This window comes from Somniosus microcephalus, chromosome 16 (genome assembly GCF_052327205.1).
Source record: "Somniosus microcephalus isolate GS21.2 chromosome 16, FLI_Smic_1.0, whole genome shotgun sequence".
Lineage (NCBI taxonomy): Eukaryota > Metazoa > Chordata > Chondrichthyes > Squaliformes > Somniosidae > Somniosus > Somniosus microcephalus.
Window position 1 is genome coordinate 27,294,504 of NC_141002.1, and position 20,652 is coordinate 27,315,155.

Here is a 20,652-nt window from a genome sequence, read left to right on the forward strand (position 1 = left end):
CAGAACCTCCGCCCGCTGAAAACCCTTAGAAATCTTACGCCTGGTAAAAGCAATGTAATGCCTGCTTTTACCAGCATAAGAGTTTAAAAAGTAAAAAAAACATTCACGCATTTATAATTTAAAAATACTTTTAAAAAAGGTAAGTTTATTTTTAGCCCCGTAAAAAACTTACATTTTTTTCTTCAAAAAATTAAATTTTTGTTTAAAATATTTAATTTAATGTAATTTTAACTAATTTTAAAAATGTGATTAAAAAAAATGTATTTAATGTTTTGATGTTTTTTCAGTGATCCCCAATCATACAAAGTATGAAGGGGGATTCCTTTCTTCCATTGGTTCCCCATGGCCCACGTGATCCCAGGAACGCTTGCGAACTGCATGCGTCCCTGGGATACCTGGGCCCTGTGCATTTCGTAGTGCAGAGGCCCAGGAGCGGAAATGGCTGGACCTCCAGAGCCCTTGGGTAAGGGCGTAGATTTTTTCCAGATCGGAGGCCTCCGCACGCAGGAAGCCTCCGATCGGAAAACACGGGCCATTATACGTAACTAGACAGCACGTACTGTTTTGGATTTACTTTTTCCTGGCAGCAGAACAAGAGGTTCAGGATTGTAAAGGACAAGTTATATTGGGAATTTTTTTTTTTACACATAGGCGTGTTTGAAAGATGGTTGAAGCCAAGAAACTGGGCATGTTTATGAATCAGCTAGATATTGCATTTGTTTAGATGATAGGGTTGGTATCTTGGAAGGACGAGATCAAATGAGCTGAAGGGCCGCCTTCATCTGAATCTATCTTGTGACGGTTATCTCTACATACATTGACCCCGGAATTTGCGGTCGGGATGACGATGAACTGGCAGCGTTCGCTGGCATTCCGCCGTTGAAACTGACCGCAACTTCGGGATTTGGCGCAGGCGCATGCGGAAATCCTGAAGTTGCGTTCTGTCATTGACAGCTCCGAAACAGGCTGTGCTGTGCCCCCCCCCCCCAAAGAGCCGGCAATCTGGAATAACCCAAATCAGGGAAACTGATGAAAACTTTGGCTCTTCCACAGTAATACCGCTGTTAAAATCCCCGTTAAAAGTTAAACCCAAAGGGGTTAGGTGTAACTGGGGTTTTGACAGTGTTATTACTACTAAACAAATGTTAAGGGCCTGGAAAACTAATTTTAATTTTGTGCAGTGTGAAGTTTGTCCATTTTAATAAAATGTTAAATTTTTAAGAAAATAAAAACTTTTTTTTTAAGTTTGTCCATCTTTATTTCAGGTTGCTTTTCCCCCATGTGAGAGCCCCAATTTTTGTTTTGCTCTCTAACATTTTTAAAAAGTTAGAATTTTAAGCGCTTGCCCACTTCCTTGTTTGCAATCTGTGAGAATTCTGCATTTTGATTGGCTGTTCAGACAGCTTGTTGATGTCACAGCAGTTCACACTAGGGGATCCCCATTAACTTCCGTTGATTTGAAATGAATGGCAGAAAACCCAAAGTTCTCGACATAGGGAGTCCATTTAAAATGATGCTCTTGTAGATCTCTGCAGATCTCTGTCAGTAACCATTCGCCCTAAATGGAATCTCTGAATCCATGCATAAAGGTGCATAGACCTCTGGGCATTATGGCGCAGGGGAATTGCTGATTGTAATCTTATTCTTCACCAAGTTTTGTCTGCTACTTTTGAATCTGTGACAACCTTCACTATCTCAAAAATTCCACTGTTAGCCCTTGAACGAGCTGTTACTTTGGATCAACGCTGTGTTTTTGGGGGATTTGTATCAGGCTGTTGTCCTTGGGAACAAGTTGAGTTCCCAAGGCATCATGGTGCTGAAATGTTACCGAGCATTGCATCCCTTGGAAATCAATCCCAGATTTGAGATTTTAACAGCCATTGCATATTTAGATAATTATGTGTTTCATTTGGTGCCAGAATGTTTAAATAATCCGCTAGGTAAGTAATATATTACTAAGCAGGCCTGGAAACAGTATTTCATGCCAGGAGTTGGTGAGTCAAGAACCAGATGAATGTAAAGGCCAATACTATCTCATGTGCCAATATCAAAGAGTTGCATAAAAAGACACACCCACTCCTTTGATAAAAGATCCATTTCCCACATACAATGCATTCGTTGGCATTGATCCTTAAGGCATGTCTTAAAATTACATTTGAGTAGCCCACTTGCAGTTTGTGCTGTGACTGTGGCATTATCTGAATGTATGTATGTGGCGAATTAATGAATGAGGGCAAAAAAGTACGGTCACCTTCACTCACCTGCCTTCAATATGGTCTCACTCTTCAATTAAATTTTGCACTCTACAAGTATACATCTTTTTCTCTTCACCCCACTCCAAGTTGCAGTCCTTATTAACACTTTAAAAAAAACGATTCCAAACTCTAGAGGTTCAGTCCATTGTGCATGCTGTCTCTTTATGAAAAGAAATGAAAGAAAAATAAAGACCTTGCATTTATATAGCGCCTTTCACAACCTCAGGACATCCCAAAATGCTTCACAGCCAATGTTTTGAAGTGTGGTCACAGCAAGCTCCCACAAACAGCAATGAGATAAATGACCAGATATTGGTTCAGGACACAAGGGAGAACTCCCCTGCTCTGCTTCCAGTAGTGACATGGGATCTTTTATGACCACCGGGTCAGACGGAGCCTTGGTTTAATGTCTCATCTGAAATACAGCACCTCCAACACTGCAGAACTCCCTCGGTGCTGCGCTGGAGTGCCAGTCTAGATTATTTGCACAAGTCTCTGGAATGGGGCTTGAACCCACATCATTCTGACTCAGGTGAGAGTGCTACCACTGAGCCAAGGCTGGATCTGGCTCCATAATTTTTAAGCAACACAGGAACAAAGGTACAGGAGTAGGCCATTTAGTGTCTTGAGCCTGTTCCGCCATTCATTGAGATCATTGCTAATCTGTGACCTAACTCGATTTTGCCCCATATCCCTTAATACCTTTGTAACAAAAATCTAACAATCTCAGATTTAAAATTAACAATTGGCCTAGCATCAACTGCTGTTTGTGGAAGAGAGTTCCAAACTTCTATCGCCCTTTGCATGTAGACGTGTTTCCTAAATTCACTTCTGAAAGGCCAGGCTCTAACTTAGATTATGTCCCCTAGTCCTAGACTCCCAACCAGCGGAAATAGTTTCTCTCTATCTACCCTATCCGTTCTCCTTAATATCTTGAAAACTTCAAATCACTAATTCATTTTCTAAGTTCCAGGGTATACAACCCTAGATTGTGAAATCTCAACTCGTAATTTAACCTTTGGAGTCAAGATAGGATTCTAGTAAATTGACACGGCACTCACTCCAAGGTGTGGTGCCCAGAACTGAACACAGTACTCCAGGTGTGGTCTAACCATGGCTTTGTATAGATGCAGCATGACATCTACCCCCTTGAATTCTAGTCCTCTAGATATAAAGGCCAGCCTTTTTGATTATTTTCTGTATCTGTCTATGACATTTTAATGATCTATGTACATGGACCCCCATGTCTCTTTGGACCACCACTGTATCTAACTTTTCACCATTTAGAAAGTACTCTGATCTATCCTCTTTTGGTCCAAAGCGGATGACCTCACAGTTGCCTACATAGAAATCCATTTGCCACAGTTTTGTCCATTCACTTAATCTATTAATATCTCTGTAATTTCATGCTTCCATCTACACTGCTTACAGTGCCACCTATCTTTGTGTCATTGGCAAACTTGGATATATGGTTCTCTATCCCATCATCTAAGTCTTTAATAAATACAGAGAATAGTTGAGGTCCCAACACAGATCCCTGCGAGACACCACTTGTCACATCCCGCCAATTTGAGTACCTGCCCATTATCCCTTCTCTCTATCTCCTTCCGCTCAGCCAATTTCTTAACCAGGTCAATAATTTGCCCTCAATTCCATGAACTTCAACTTTAGCTAACAGTCTCTTATGAGGGATTTTATCGAATGCCTTCTGGAAGTCCATATAAATAACATCCAGAGTCATTTCCCTGTCCACTACTTTAGTCACCTCTTCAAAAAATTCAATCCGGTTCGTCAGGTATGACCTACTGTTTACAAAGGTTCACTAGACTGATACTTGGGATGAGGGATTGAGGAGCGATTGAGTAGACTAGGCCTATATTCTCTAGAGTTTAGAAGAATGAGAGGTGATCTCATTGAAACATATAAAATTCTTAAAGGGCTTGACATGGTAGATGCTGGGAGGATGTTTCCCCTGGCTGGGGAGTCTAGAACTAGGGGGGTCACAATCTCAGAATAAGCGGTCAGCCATTTAGGATTGAGATGAGGAGAAATTTCTTCACTCAAAGGGTTGTGAATCTTTGGAATTCTCTACCCAAGAGAGCTGTGGATGCTCAGTCGTTGAGTATATTCAAGACAGCGATTGATAGATTTTTGGATACTGAGGGAATCGAGGGATACGGGGATAGCGCAGGAAGGTAGAGTTGAGGTAGAAGATCAGCTATGATCTTATTCAATGGCAGAGCAGGCTCAAAAGGCTGAATGGCCTACTCCTGCTCCTATTTCTTATGTTTTCTCTAATCAGCTGAAAATTTTCAAGGTGTTCAGTCACTCTATCCTTAATTACAGACTCTAGTAATTTCCTGACAACAGAGGTTAGGCTAACTGGTCTATAATTCCCCGGTTTCCCGCTCTCAAATTTCTTAAATAGCGGAGTGACATGTGCAATTTTCCAATCTAAAGGAACGGTTTCTGAATTGAGAGAACTTTGGAAGATTATAGTTAGGGCATCTGCAATGTTCTCACCTACTTCCTTTAAGACCCTGGGATGGAAACCATCTGGTCCTGGTAATCTAGCTCTAGTGAGGCTATAGCAAACAAAGCTGTTAAGGCCATCCTGTCTGTGAGCTTCCTTTCCTTCCTCTCCTCACAGCATTAAGAGCCCTGTACTTTTGTTTGTTGACAGTAGCTTCAACCAAAGAATGAGGAAAAACATACAAAAAGCCAGTGCTCTAACTTGTGACACTTAAAACATGCAATCACATTTTAGTTTAGATCAGTAACTTGTGTAAAAATATAATGGAATGTTTGTACTCAGAATCTAATCAGCTCTTGTCATACACACCAATTTGTTCTCCATCAAGGTTAAAAGCAAAGCAACTATCAATCCAGAGCAAAGGCTTGAAAGTGTATAATCTGCGCGCTGCAACTCAGCACTTACGAGTTGGCCAGCTAAAAGGAAACCATTTTAGTATCATCATAAGAAACATCAGCAAGCACCAGGGAGATGATCCTGAAGCAAGTCTTACTGATAGAGTGTTTGAAGCAATTGAGAAAGTCAAGGTAAAGTCCCATTAAAGGTATCTAGTCTTAAACAGTGCTGTTGCGCCATGAACTGTAAACGCCTGACTTAGGGGTCTGTTTAAGTAATGTGCCACATCTCGGTGATGCATCATACTGTGGCATCGAAGCACATGGCCATGGAGGGGAGAGATACAGCTTTATTCCTCCTATTCCACTGATCTCCTATGTGATCCTGTTTGAGGTTCCAAGTAAGACCAGGTGATTGCCTTCAGAGAAGGAGATAAAGACTCATTGTTACGACCCTGCTGCACACCTTCCAGCATCTGGCAGCAAATTAACGTTCATCCAAATGGGATTACTGTTGACAAGTGTTACTTTGGGGTTTTTTTCTGCATGGGGAGTCTATTCTCTTTTACAGGTGGTGCTACCTGTCCCCACCCTCATCTTTGGGTCAGCTTGAGTTATAGGCATAATGATGAGTCTGTTATGCCTGTCAATGTAACATGCAGTGCCTATGAGAATGAATTGGTCTTTAGATGGGCCGGAAAGTGCAGCTATAATTTGGCAGCTCTTCAAACTATAAAATGATAAAGTAGTAGAGTTACTGTACTCCCTGAGCTAACAAAGATATCTGTCTGCACTGAGAGTGCTGTTTCCCAGGGAGCAGTTCTGGTTGTCACTTCATAAACCAGTGATTATGCCACAGTTTATAATCCTTTGAGGTAGACATCAACGCACATCAAGTACATAGTGCATCGATCATCAGTGTCTGCCATAACATAAACTGCAGGCAAATAAAAGATCATTCATTGCCCCATTATCCTCAGGTTGAGGTGAGAATTCCAAACCCTTACAGTTGATTTAATTTGAATTCTTGGGTGAGACACTCAACAGCATCCATTTATTCTTTATTTGTATGGCAAGTTATTACTGGTAGAATTGTTGTGTTTTGTATTTCTACTGACAATGTCATATTAGTGCCGACAACTTTTTTTTTTAAAGAGCGCAATATTTTTCTGGTCAAATAAGTAAATTTAGTTCTTTCAACTACAGGAAAAAGGATTTGTGAACTACTATGGACCTCAGCGATTTGGCCTAGGACAGAATGTTCAGGCAGATCAAATTGGTTTAGCTCTTCTCGAGGAACAGTTGGTAAGGCCCCTTTCAACGTAAGAATTTTATGACCGTCACAGGTACATAAGCCAGGAGCCAACAACGGTGTGTGCATTTCGTGGGACTTAGATCCTGCTTATATTGCCAGCCACATACTGAAGTGATTCTCATAAGGGCTGTAAACTTGAGATTTTCATGCTGTTACAACTCCTTATCATGGCAACATAAATGTGTAGCTGGCCTGAAACTGGAGTTAACTCTTAATCTCTCTGGGTGGTGATTGGTGGCCATATATAACTGGAGGTCACCTTGCTCAGGTTTCCTGTAAATACTCTTGAAACTTTACTGTTGCAACCAATCTGTATCTTATCGTAGACGGTGCAGAATTGAGTAGGGAACGTTCACAACATAAATATTTTATTGCCAAGAATGTATAGGGTAAAATGTAACTTAAATGATGCATTTAAGGGGAAGCTAGATAAACAGATGAGGGAGAAAGGAATATGGGATTATGCTGCTAGGATTAGATAAAGAGGGGTGGGAGCACAAACACTGGTATGGATCAGTTGGACCGAATGGCCCGTTTCTGTGCTGTAAATACTGTGTTAAAAAAAATCAGTGCAATATCTGCGTGGGTAGTGGATCCTGCCAGTACATCTTAGTCTCGGACACTCATGTGGTTTATGTAGAGCTTGAAACCTGATGAAGTAGCTTTGGCAAGAATAGCATATTGATAATTTCCAAATCTAGAATCCCTTTAGTTGAGATGCAACCATTTCTCAGAATTCATTTAATTTAAAATGTTTGTTCCACCACTCAAAATGGCTGGCTAGTGTTATTTCGAAGATACTTCCTTCATGGGCCAGTAGAATAAATACCAGTGTCACTTTAGGCTAGGCAACGATTGGTTAATGCTGACAACTTCCAGTGCCAGTGAAAATGCTGCTTTTTCTTGCAACACACTGACAGTTGGGTTGAAAAGTTGTTGGTTGGCATGGATGTTAAAGAAGGAAATAAGTTGCATTTATACAGCGTCTTTTGTGAGCTAAGGACAACCCACAGCACTTCACAATCAACGAGGTACTTTATTCACTGTGGTAATGTAGACAAATACGGCAGCCAATATGCACAACAGGTCCCACAGAAGGGAATGAGATCATTAACAAAATTTTTTTTTTTCGTGGTGTTGGTTGAGGTATAAATTTTCCGCCAGGACAATGGGGAGAACTGCCCTGCTCTTCTTCGAATAGTACCGTGGGATCTTTTACATCCACCCGAGAGGGCAGATGGTTTAAGGTTTACAATGTTGACAAATGTATTTCTTTTGTCGATTTTTAAAAGTAACAGCAGTCCTTGTTTTTCCAGCTTAGCTGCCTGTCCCTTCTGTCTCAATTTACAGTGCAGGGTTTAGATTCCGTCTTTGTTTTGTCAGTGACCTCTTGTGGTTTAGTAAGGAACTCAGGGAAATGACAAGTCAGTTGCAGAATTACCAGCTGCTTTAATGAACTATAAAGTTTCTGTGCACATGTGTTGCTAATTAAATGGTAATAAAATCAATTTAGGAAAAAGCTGCTAGTAATTGGATCACTGTAAAATTATATCACATTATTAGCGACTGCCAAGACAACGCTGAGCATTACCTGGCTACCATAACAAGGCAGACACTAAGGGCTAAGTGAGACTTTGAGGCTGTTCGGCCATGATAGTCATCATCCTTTTGAAGCTTAAATACCAAAAGGTTCAAATCATTATTTGCCTAAACTCTGCTGCCCATACCCTAACTCATACTAGCCATGGCTCAGTGGCAGCACTCTTGCCTCTGAGTCAGAAGGTTGTGGGTTAAGTCCCACTCCAGAGACTTGTGCACAAAAATCTAGGCTGACACTCCAGTGCAGTGCTGAGGGAGTGCTGCACTGTCAGAGGTGCTGTCTTTCGGGTGAGATGTTAATCTGAGGCCCCACCTACTCTCGGGTGAACGTAAAAGATCCCATGGCACTATTTTGAAGAAGAGCAGTGGGAGTTATCCCCGGTGTCCTGGCCAATATTTATCCCTCAACCAATATCTAAAATCAGATTATCTGGTTATTATCACATTGCTGCTGTGTGCAAATTGGCTGCTGTGTTTCCTACATTACAACAGAGACTACACTTCAAAAGTACTTAATTGGCTGTAAAGTGCTTTGGGACGACCTAAGGTCGTGAAAGGCACTATATAAATTCAAGTATTTCTTTCTTTCACCAATTCCCCTTCATCTATCACACCTCACTGACCTATATTGGCTCCCGGTCCAACAATGACTCAATATTAAAATTCTTATCCTTGTTTTCAAACCCCTCCATGGCCTCTTTAATCGCCTCGAGCTCTATAACCCTCCGATATCTCTGTGCTCCTCCAATTCTGGCCTCTTGCACATCTCCGATTTTCATCGCTCCACCATTGGCAGCCGAGCCTCCAGCTGCCCAGGCCCTAAGCTCTGGAATTCCCTCCCTGAACCTCTTCGCCTCTACCTCTCTCTCTAGTAAAATGCTCCTTTAAACCTACCTCTTTGACCAAGCGTTTGGTCACCTGTCTTTATGTCTTCTTCTTTGGCTCGTTTCATATTACGCTCCTGTGAAGTGCCTTGGGAAGTTTTACTGCATTAAAGGTGCTATATAAATGCTATTGTCGTTGTTGTGAGAGTGGTGGCTTATGGATTTCCTGTCAGATCTTTTATATTTGTATTTTATTTAGGTGAAGGCTGTGCATTTATTCTTTACACCAGAAGAAGGACATGACCCTGTTAATAAAGCCAAGAGACATTTTATTCATACTGGTAGGTGTCAGTAGCCATGATCAAAAATATTTATTATTTTAAATATAGCCTACTCTTGTTAAGCAAACAACTTGATACTAATTGTATCTATACTATTGTTTTTAGTTCAGATTTCCAGCATCTGCAGTATTTTCTTTTTGATACTAATTGTATTCTGTATAGAATCTTGCAGCAGGGAAGGCAGCCATTCGGCCCTTTGTGTCTGTGCCGGCTCTTTGAAAGAGCTCTCCAATTAGTCCCACTCCCCCGCTCTTTCCCCATTGCTCTTCAAATTTTCCTTTTCAAGTATTTATCCAATTCCCTTTTTTTAAATTTACTGTTGAATCTGCTTCCACCGCCCTTTCAAGGAGTGCAATTCAGATCATAACAACTCGCTGCGTTTAAAAAAAAAAAAAAAAAATCCTCCCCAGCTCCCGTCTGGTTCTTTTTTGCTAATTACCTTCAATCTATGTCAGACCTGTTATCGACCCAGATATAGTGGATTACTATTGGAAAGAAAGAACTTACGATTATACAGCACCTCATCAGATCTTCAGGATGTCCCAAAGCACTCAACAACCAATGGATTACTTATAACTGTTTACATTTTTTTCATTGTCCATTAGCTTGATCTATTAAGAATACACAACAAAGTCTTTGGCCGGAATTTTCTGGGTTGGTAGCAGGCGCGATTGGTGGCGGGTCGGGTGGGAAAGTTGTTAGTTTTGACAGCGGGTCGGGAACCCGCTGTGATCTCGCCCTCACACGCCTTTTCCCCCAGGAACGTCTGTCATCGCGGAGCCGACCCGACCAGCAGTGACGGGCGACCCAATTGAGATGATTAACAGTTAGTTGTCAGACCCTTAACAGGCTTTTTTAACTCTTTAAATTTAAGTGCATGGCCACGGCAACCATGCTGCTTGGGAACCACGTCTGTCAACTTGCGGCGGGAGTTCCGTGGCCATTGCTCCAGCTGATTACTTGACAGTATCAAATGTACAGTAAAAGCTCTCACCTGACAGATGATCACTTTCCTCAGGCAGAAGCTGTTGCTCAGTCCATTTCCAGCACAGGTTCTGTAGGCTGCAAGTCTTTCCAGCAAAGTCTCCATCCAGTGTCACCTCATTGGAAGAACTCTCTCACCATTGACAGAATACGTCTGTCATCTCTACTTCACCTGCCATCTATTCCATCAACATGGGTGCCCTTTATACTGTCTCACCTTGGTCCTCAGAATCAGACCACAATGAGCCCCAACACCAGCAGCACCAGGCACACCAGCAACACCAACCTTCTCCGCAATCACCTGATGCTGCACAGGACAGAGGGCATCAACATCCGAGCACACTGCTGCCTGGGAGGCCAGATTTAGTTAACTTGATGCTGTACACCCTGGCTGCCACATGATGCACCAGGCTGGCACCGCCTCACACCAACACCATAAATCAGCCCTACAATGACCAAGCCATTCCTTTCACACTCATCACCATTGCGGGGGGTACCGTTACGTCTCACCATTCACTGCAACTCATTAAGCCACTTCCAAAGGTGCACACAAATCTGTCCAAGGTCGAAAGTGTTTAAATTAAAGATTTTTATGTTTGACACCACATTAACAGAAACTTTACATAAACATTGGATAAAACACCCAAGTGGCTGCCCTTGTGTGTTGTTAGTTGGTATGATTGCACTAGGGTGAGGGTGAGTGTGAGGGGTGGCTAGTGAGATAGGGATGTGATAATATAGATAGAGAGGGATGGGTGGAGGTGCAAGGTAAGTTGGTGTGAGTAAGGATGTGCAGGAGTCGGGTAGGGAAGGCAGACTGATGGGGATGTGATGAGAGGCACAGCAGGATGAAGTTGAGTGTGGCTTTGTACTAACGTTTCCTGATCTAATGAGATAATTGAAACGTTTGTGGCACTGCACCTGACCACATCCCTGCTAGTGACCTCCTCTGCAATCTGCAACCAGGCTGTTTTGGTCTCCTAGGGAGGTCTCTTTCGCCCATTGGAAGGGAAGAGGACCTCCCTGCGTGCTCTGACTCCCTCCCTAAGTATAAGCTGAAAACGCGTCATGAATGACATCACCAGATCCGCTCCATTTAATTGGGCCGGGTAACGCGCTGGGCGGGCTTAATAGGCCGCATTAAGATAAGTTAATTTTCAACAGTGGGATGGAGCCAGCAGAGGGGTCACGACCCGCCATGGCCACCGCCCGCACTGGACCCGCCGATGTCGGCAAAATTCCGGCCTTAGTCTTCCTAATTAGCAAACAATCTTGGCTTCCTTGTTGGGTCTGCGTCAAGGCAATGGAGAGGAAAAATGGTTTTGCATCTTTTCAGAAAATTTTACTCCTCCTTTGTCAGTAGCTCATGTATGTGTGCTGTCTCTCAAATTTCTGATGATTAACTCCAGCCTCTCTTTAAATGAAGAGGACAGTCAATGTTTTGGATGTATGGGTAAAAGCCCAAAACATTGACTGCATGTGTTCTCCACAAATGCTGACTGTGATGCTGTGCCTTTCCAGGTTTCTTTTTCTACATTTGTTCAAGATTTGCAGAATGAGTTTTATTTTGCTGTTTATTTTCATTTAATGATTGGTCAATTCATTCTAAGGGGCACCATCCATGGGTATCCTCCCGTTTGTAAATGCAGTGACGTAAATCACATCTGAAAGTGCCATTGTGTTTCTTGCAGATGATGCCATTGTGCCTAAAATGCTGCAGAACTCACCCCTTCGAAACAAAAATAAATTTTGCCAAACTCCCCCCCCCCCCCCCCCCCCCCCACCAGTGAAAACAGTGCCCCTTTAAATATGTGGGCGACTAATTGTACGCACAGATTTGTATTGAGCCTGTGCCGCAGAGTGGTAGGATGTAGGTTGACTGTGTGGGGGTTGTCCCATTGTGGCGCGGTCCCGACGAGGGCAAGGTTCTTCTGTACAGCAAGAGAGTCAATCAGTCTCTCACTCACTCGTTCACTCAGCCCAGGCTGCTCTCATTGCTTGTCTTAGTGGCTGGTAGTAGAGTGGAGCTTGTCTGAGGCCAGGAAGCGGGTTCTCTTTCTATTCGTTCTACTGAAGGTGGCGCATGGCATAGGGAGATCAAGAAAAATGCAAGTCTTTCTTTTAGCATGTTATTTTTGTTGCTATGTACAAATTGAAAAACATGTTTTCTACGATGACAGCATTGTTTACCTTCAGTCAGCTGACACGGTCTCGGAAGTTAGCACGGGGGTGGGGACATCCCCAGGGATGTGTCAATATTTGTAGGGATTTCCTACACAAATGTTTGAACACCACTGGACCACTGTCATTGTGCCAACGTAAGGTCTTTGACATCATATCAATAGTGTCTTCTTCCCTTCAGAGGATGCCAAGGGGACACTTGCCTTGATGCCAGAGTACAAAACAAGAGAGCGACTGATACTACGTGCATTAAATCGCTATGGCAACAATCAGGAGGGTTGTACCCGGGCTTGGCTTAGTTTACCACACTCCATGCGTATCCTTTACATCCACTCATATTGCAGTAAGGTCTGGAATGAAGCTGTATCTTTTCGCCTGAAGACTTACAACTTGAAGGTTGTAGAGGGAGACTTGGTTGCCTGTGATAATCTTGAGCGGGATCTGTCCTCTCAGAATAATCAGGTGAGTTTTAAAATTCATTTTATTTAAAATTAGTGCCGTGCTTTCATTTCAAAAATGTTCCCGTTGTTTGCTGCACTGGGTACATTGCAGGAGAAATCACAAGAACACCCAACCCTTTAAGAGATTGCTAACATCTAATCTTTCCCTTCCTGCATGATAGAAAAATGATGCTCAATGAGAATCAACAGTTGATTTTCTCCCAATGTTCTTGCTGGTCGCACCAGCTACAGAGAACCCTTCTCCATTGTCTGCAGCGCAATTCCTCTCATCACAAGTTTGTCCCCTCGCATAAATCCAGGAAACACTGTGATCTTCATTATGGCAGAAGGCAGGTTCTCCATGTTTCTAGCAGCAAAAACAAGCAGGTCTATGTTGCAGAAACATTTATTTTTGCCTTTTTCAAATTTCTTTGGCACTTTAGACAAACCAGACAATAAAGTAGTTAGAATTTGACCGCCCCGACTCTACGCTACTGTATTGAATGTAGTGATGTGAGGAAAACGTCATACTAGATCAGGTTGCACGGTGGCATAGTGGTTAGCACTGTTGCCTCACAGCGCCAGGGACCCGGGTTCGAATCCGGCCTCGGGTGACTGTCTGTGTGGAGTTTGCACATTCTCCCCGTGTTTGCGTGGGTTTCCTCCGGGTGTTCCGGTTTCCTCCCACAGTCCAAAGATGTGCGGGTTAGGTTGATTGGCTATGATAAATTGACCCTTAGTGTTAGGGGGATTAAATACGTGGGGTTACGGGGATAGGGTGGGATATGTGTTGGTGTAGGGGTTACGGGGATCGGGTGGGATATGTGTCGGTGCAGGCTCGATGGGCCAAAATGGCCTCTATCTGCACTGTGGGGTTTCTGTGATTCTGTGTTGCTTCTTACTGCAACACTTGGCTCATTCTGAGTTCTAACATCTATGTCTAGCTAGATGTAGATGAGCTTAGAACAGGATACGCAATTGGTCGCTGATGCCTTGATTTCATATCTATGTTCATCTGCAGTGTGTTGCACAAGAGCAGAAAAGCTAGGCAACATAGTTGATTCCAGTTGTCCCTGAGGGGGTGAGTTATGACATTGTCATGTTAAATTGAACCCTTGTGGTCAAATCATGTAGCCCTTAGTATTTAACCGTACTTGTCCTTGATCAATGCCACTGCATCCAGATCAAAATAATCACAGCGACTTCACTACAAATACAGAAGAAACTATACACTGGCTCTGAGACATGGTTGGAGAGCCAACATCACTGATATTTCCTGAGGAGATGTGGATGTGATGGAAGGTGGGTGATATCAGTTATTTCTGATGCAAGTCAAATTTCTTTTGACGGGCTAAATGTGGAAGTGAATTTGCCCCTGCGGTTGCCAATATGTTGTCTCCTGTGATGGCCAACTTTAGGTTTTCCATTGCTCCCTGTGTCTCATTGATCAAGGACAAGTATGACTGTAGTTAGATATCCATATCCTCTTCCTCGCGAAGACCGCCTACTTTCACCTCCGTAACATCTCTCATCTCCATTTATCTGCTGCTGAAACCCTCATCCATGCGGTTGTTACCCCCAGACTTGACTATGCCAATGCTCTCCTGGCCAGTCTGCCACCTTCCATAAACTTGAGCTCATCCAAACTCTGCTGCTCGTATTCTAACCCACACCATGTCCCGCTCACGCACGACGCCTGTGCTCGCTGACCTATCTTGAATCCCGGTCCACCAGTGCCTGTTTTACAATTCTCATCCTCGTGTTCAAACCCCTCCATGACCTTGCCCCGCCCCATCTGTGTAACCTCCTTCAGCCCTACAACCATCCAAGAACTCTGCGTTCCTCCAATTCTGGCCTTGTGTGTGTCCCCGATTTTCATTGACCATTGACAGCTGTACCTTTAGCCGTCTAGATGCTAAACTCTGGAATTCCCTCCCTAAATCTCTCCATCTCCACCTCTTTCGCCTCCTTTAAGACCCTCAAATCTTACCTCTTTAACCAAGCTTTTAGTCACCTATCCTAATATCTCCTTTGGCTCAGTGTCAATTTTTATCTTATGCTCCTGTGATGCACCTTGGGACGTTTTACTACATTAAAGGCGCTATATAAATGCAAGTTGTTGTTGAGCCAGCCACGGGTTTAATAATTGGACCAGTTCAAGTGGCTCTGTTGGAAACATCTTCAGAATCTCTAATACAGATTCAGGTACAATCCTACGGTAACCCATTGCCCTGCAGGAGAGAGTTTCTGCTTGGACGCTGCCAGCACACACAAGCAATGCGTATTGGGGAAATTAATCACATCCAGCCCGTAATTTTAATAGACGGAGGATTGTGCACTGCGGGTGTGCAATTCCCCAACGTGCATTCACGACTTCTGCTGCCAGTGCTTAAGCAGAAAGTCTCCCCATGTATGTCTCCGCTCTGAAGCAGCAAGGTGAGAATGGTGCAAACTTGCACTCGTAGCAGGTGTACCGAGTGGACTGTGCATACTATTGAGTGGCAGTTCCGCTGTTTCTTTCAAGGCACTGGAGCTCGTGAGGTAAGTACTGCAAGTGGCGAACGCTAGCTGGGACTAGATCACAATTAAAGAACTCAAAAACCATCAGTTTTCAGTTGTGAACCAAGTGCTGCCAGGAAATGATTTCATTCTAGCATGTGGCAGTGACGACAATCTAACGTGCTTTTGTGTGAATTTGATGGGAAAATGATGTACATTTTTGTTGAATTGTTCATAACTTATTCGAAGCACCGTCTGCCCTATCAGGTGAAAGTAAAAGATTCCATGGCACTATTCAAAGAGCAGGCGAGTTCTCCCCAGTGTCCAGGCCAATATTTATCCCTCAACCAACACCACCAAGCAAGCAGATTATCTGGGCATTAGCACATTGCTGTTTGTGGGACCTTGGGAATCAAGGGATATGGGCTCGGGCAGGAAAGTGGAGTTGAGGTAGAAGATCAGCCATGATCTTATTGAATGACGGAACCGGCTCGAAGGGCTGCATGGCCTACTCCTGCTCCTGTATCTTATGTCCCCGCTGTGCGCAAATTAGCTGCCGCGTTTTCTACATTACACAGTGACTGCACTTCAGAACACGCCAATGGCTGTAAAGCGCTTTGGGATGTCCTGAGATAGTGAAAGGCGATGTATAAATGTAAGTGTTTTTTTTAATTAATCCTTGTGTCAAGTCTTTATGATTTTATTCTATACAGTTGTTTTGAAAGGTGAAAAACATGCCTCACATGTCTGTAGATTTGAGTTCTTGTGTTCAGTTTGTGAACCTGTTGATAGTGATCCTGGCATACTTTTCGAATTTGACTCGTGAAAAACTACTGTGAGCAAGTTCACTGACAGCTGAATAGAAGGCTAACCCTTTTACAGTAAAACTACCATCTAAATATCTGAGCAGCAGCCTTCCATTGCACGACCCAGTAACTAAGCCTCAGGATCTCGTGAGTGGCGGCCACGCTGCAAAATGTATTTACACTTTGGAAAGCATTTGCTTCAGTTTAGCTGCGGGGAGGGACTATCAATCTCAGGATCACGATTCTTTTTGGTGAAGTTTGCCGTTAGTTTTGAGTCTAGGCCCACAAGATGCAGAACCATTGGAAACAAATTACATAAAGCACTCTGAATTAAGTTCAAGAATGTAACAGTTTACAGTGGAGTTGACTTCAGTTAATTGTAACTTGATTTCAATTTTGTACCTTTTTTCCCCCCAAACTCTTCCCAAGTAACGTTCAATCAGTAGGCGCCTGCTACAGTAGAGTGGCAAATGAGACTTCGCTTCGTTGAACTGTATTTAAAAAAAAGTGTCCATTTTTACTGATTCATTTTTCTTGAGATCTGCCTGTTAAGATGATCAGCATTTTAATTATTTCCGCCCAGCAGGTGCACATTGTGACAGCTGAAGATCTGGAGTCAAACATTTACTCCATTAACCAAGTAAGGATTCTTCCTCAGTCCTTCATCATAAACTCATCCCTTTGTCATTGAAGGGCTTTCTGGAGAACATGACGCACAAGTGTTCTTGAAGGTCCTCATTGTTTTATATAGAAAAAAATGATGCACAGCTTTGGTCACTATTGGAATAGAAGGTGGTGTGTTATTAACAACTGTAAACTTGAAAAGTATATGAAACACATTATTTAGGATTTTCATAAATATAACACTTGTAGTCAAGGCTGCCTTTTTGCTACTCCTCTTCCTAAATTCTAAAACCTTTTTGGTATGAGCCTTGACTCATTGATGGCGCTCTCATCTCTTTGAGTCAGAAGGTCGTGGGTTCAAGCCACATTTTAGGACTTGAACACACAATCTAGGCTGACCCTTCAGTTCAATTCTGAGATTCAAACAACATCTGCTCTCTCAGGAGGACATAAAAGATTCCACAGCACTATTCAAAGAAGAGTAAGGGAATTCTCCAGGTGTCCTGGCCAACATTTATCCTTCAACCAACACCAGTAAAACTGATTAACTGGTCATTAATCTCGGTGCTGTTTGTGGGGACCTTATTGTGCACCAATTGGCTGCTGAGTTTGCCTGTGAAATAGTGACTAGACTTCAAAAATAATGAATTGGCTGTGAAACACTGGGTCTTTATGACTAATATAGAAATACTCTTAGAATTAAAAACCAGGAGAAATACAATAGCACTCTTTTTTTGTTAGATTATAAATTAAAATATTGCTTTTTAATGTTTTTTTAAATTATGTTTTTTTTTAAACAGAAACTAATCTGGTTCCTGTTTCTGCCAATGTAATAAGTATGTCATCCTTTAATGCCAGTTGGTTAGATTGTACTGCAATCATTGTTTCTTTTTAATTAAAGGTTGTTCTTCCGATGCCTGGTAACAACATCCAGTATCCATGCAACAAGCTAACTTTATGGTACCAGGAAGCTTTGGCTAGGGATGGACTGAAGGCGTGCAAGTTTAGAATCCCTGCATTACAGCTGAACGTTCCCGGATGCTACCGGCGGCTCCTAGCACAACCTCAGCAACTAATGTGTCAGTGGTTCAAAGGCAAGGACGTGCCTTTCACAAAGGAAGACCGCGGCCTTGCTACTGGTGAATTCAAGCAGCCTCAGGAAACGGGAGACTCTCTTTCTTTGTCCTTCACCCTGAATTCATCATGCTATGCAACAGTGTGTCTAAGGGAAATAATGAAATGCAATGTCTAATTTTCTTCACATTATAGTTTTTGCCAACTGTCAGTTTTAGCCTCGGTCTATCACAGCGGAGCAGAAGATGAGTTGTTGCTTTTGGGATCTTGAGTGGTCACTTTTGGGGACAGGGCCCAAGTGTTTATCTATGAAAGTCATTTTGGGAAAAAAAACGACACAGTATTTGTGTGTCCTACTCTTCAAAGAGTTTAAGCTGTTACAAATTGATTTTGTTCAAAAAGAGGAAAGTTGCAAAGCTCAGGGTGGAATTGTGGCTAAGGACACTCCCAGCGTTCAGGAGGCACGAGGTGGAGGCTACAAACCTCCCTCCAGAAAGGCAGGGAAACTCAAACGGAGGGATATCTGCTCTCTCACACTGCCTTGCAGCATTCACACAGGGCCTGAAGCAGGTCTGCCCTCTCACCCAGAAATGGTGCAATCTGAGGGAAACCAGAGAGCAAGAAAAGGCAGAAAATAAAAAAAGACCGCTAAGCAATGGCCAAACTGAATTGGAGAAACGTCACAGAGGATGCAAGTCAAGCTGAGGGAGGTGATTAAATATACATTTTTAGGCATGTAGTGTGTGCCCTTTAATTGTCCAGTGAACACTTGACTCTGAGTTTATTTCAAGTCTCATACTAAAGCCTGTTATGGGCCATGGCCAATCCAGCAGGTGGTTCAGATTAAACAAAGTTAACATGATTCTTGACAGTTTTTTGGAATAATAAACTAGGAATGGCTGATATTGCCAACTTAGTGACATGTAAGAGTAATTTTGTGTTAGAGATGTGCACGCCTTAAAAACAAGGTTTGGAATTCAGGACCCATACAACAGTATTATTAAACAAAACCAGAAAATGCTGGAGATACTCAGCAGGTCAGGCAGCATCTGTGAAGAGAGAAACAGAGTTAACGTTTCAGGTCGATGACCTTTCGTCAGAACTATTAAACAACTTCTGTACGTTATATCTGTTCTTTTCACCTCAAATTTTGTTTAGTTCAAACAAATGTTCAACATCTTGAGTTTAGAAGATTAAGGGCTGATCTAATTGAGGTGCTTAAGATGATTAAAGGATTTGACAGGGTAGAGAGAGAGAAACTATTTCTGTGGTGGGGGAGTCCAGAATAAGGGAGCATAACCTTAAAATTAGAGCTAGGCCGTAGTGGAAACCTGGAACTCTCTCCCCAAAAAAGCTGTTGAAGCTGGATCAACTGAAAATTTCAAAAGTGAGATTGATAGATTTTTGTTAGGTAAGGGTTCTGGAACCAAGGCAGGTGGATGGAGTTATGATACAGATCAGCCATGTTCTAATTGATTGGCGGAACAGGCTCGAGGGGCTGAATGGCCTCTCCTGATCTATGTTCTTAACATATAGTTTGAACTGAGACAAAAATTACACATAGTTTAAAAAAAAGAACTAGCTTTTTACTGGAAGACTTCGAAGATAATGGATGTCAACAAAGCAGACATTTTAATTCTATATCAGGGCAGGGAAGACTGACGTAATTAATAAGCAAATAAATTAACGCATGCCGAACGACTTACTTGAGAACGTGGAGAGCGTGGCACAAGAACCTTGAGCATTTACACTACAACCATAGCGTCAATGCAAAGGGGTTTTTAGCACCAGTGCAGCAGTCATGGTGCACATGCAGCCTGAACCCGGAGTCAGGGCCTGGATTGAGACTCTGCTGAATGCAGCCATAATTACCTCATCTCAGTCTCCTGGTGAGTCTCTAAAACCAGAAGGTGCTTGGAGGAGGAGTTGTTTTTTTTAAATTACAGGGGTCTATTTTTAAAGTTCTTTTTGAAGTTGAAACGTGTTGTGCAGATTTTCTTTTCCATGAAACTTTATTCATTTTTGGAATCACAAAATTGTTTCCAGGGTACAGATAAATGGTCTGCGAGTCTGCCTCAATGGGTCGAGTTCTTTTCCTCCTCCTTTTGAATTATTAAAATGTTTAGTCCATAAAAAATCTATAAACCAAACAGCAAAGTTGCATCTGGGAACTGCACAGGCTCAAGAGCTTAAGAGGGGTGGATAGAAACTGCAATGGCTTGTCTTTATTGACACAAAATTAACTGAGATTTAAAAAGAGGAGGTCATGTGTTCTTATTCTAAAGTAAGTTTTATTTCCCTTTTATTTATTTAATAAAAGTGTTTGAAGAGCAGGGTCACCCAGTCTTAATCAAGGGTTAACCGTTTCTGAAGTTAAAAGTGTGCAGTTGCTTTATCTGAACTTATTAAATATTGGCTTTTAAATTAGATCCATTTTATCTTTGTAAAATAATAAAGATACGTTATAGGCTATAAACGGAAGGTATGCGGTGAAGCTCTATAAACACTTTAAAAGGTTTTTTTAATACTTTTAGGTGGAATTAACACTGGATTTATGAGCTCGATGGAATGTGACAGTAAAAGAACTTTTATATTTAAACACTTCAGTCGATGTCAAACGTGCGGTTCTTTCACTGTCAGCCGAGGTTAGAAATATGGACTGCCCAAGTTTTCTTGCATCTTACAAGCTTTAAGTGTAAATAGGGGAGAGCAGCACCAGGTGGCTGGTGTAACACTGCGCTCCTGAAACCAGCCCCCGACAATAAGTGTCTATAATGTATAATGTCACTGCAGGGGAGGGGGGGGAAGAGGGAAAGTTTTTAGGAAATGTAATTTTTCCATT

General features: G+C 42.4%; 1 protein-coding gene across 4 annotated transcripts in view; it reads left to right on the plus strand.

Moving 5' to 3' along the window:
- LOC147106032 (pseudouridylate synthase PUS7L-like) overlaps nucleotides 1-20,414 on the plus strand; it is a 32,965-nt gene extending 12,551 nt beyond the window's left edge. Inside the window, exons 4-9 of one of the 4 annotated variants that reach the window (XM_086008714.1) lie at nucleotides 5,117-5,315; nucleotides 6,330-6,428; nucleotides 9,121-9,202; nucleotides 12,549-12,829; nucleotides 16,696-16,752; nucleotides 17,638-20,414. In XM_086008714.1, coding sequence (XP_085864840.1) covers nucleotides 5,117-5,315; nucleotides 6,330-6,428; nucleotides 9,121-9,202; nucleotides 12,549-12,829; nucleotides 16,696-16,752; nucleotides 17,638-17,988 — 1,069 coding nt within the window. In that variant the 3' untranslated portion in view covers nucleotides 17,989-20,414. The remainder of the gene's footprint in view (nucleotides 1-5,116; nucleotides 5,316-6,329; nucleotides 6,429-9,120; nucleotides 9,203-12,548; nucleotides 12,830-16,695; nucleotides 16,753-17,637) is intronic. The other 3 variants (XM_086008715.1, XM_086008716.1, XM_086008717.1) reach the window with 3 other exon arrangements.
- The last annotated feature ends 238 nt before the right edge of the window (nucleotides 20,415-20,652 follow it).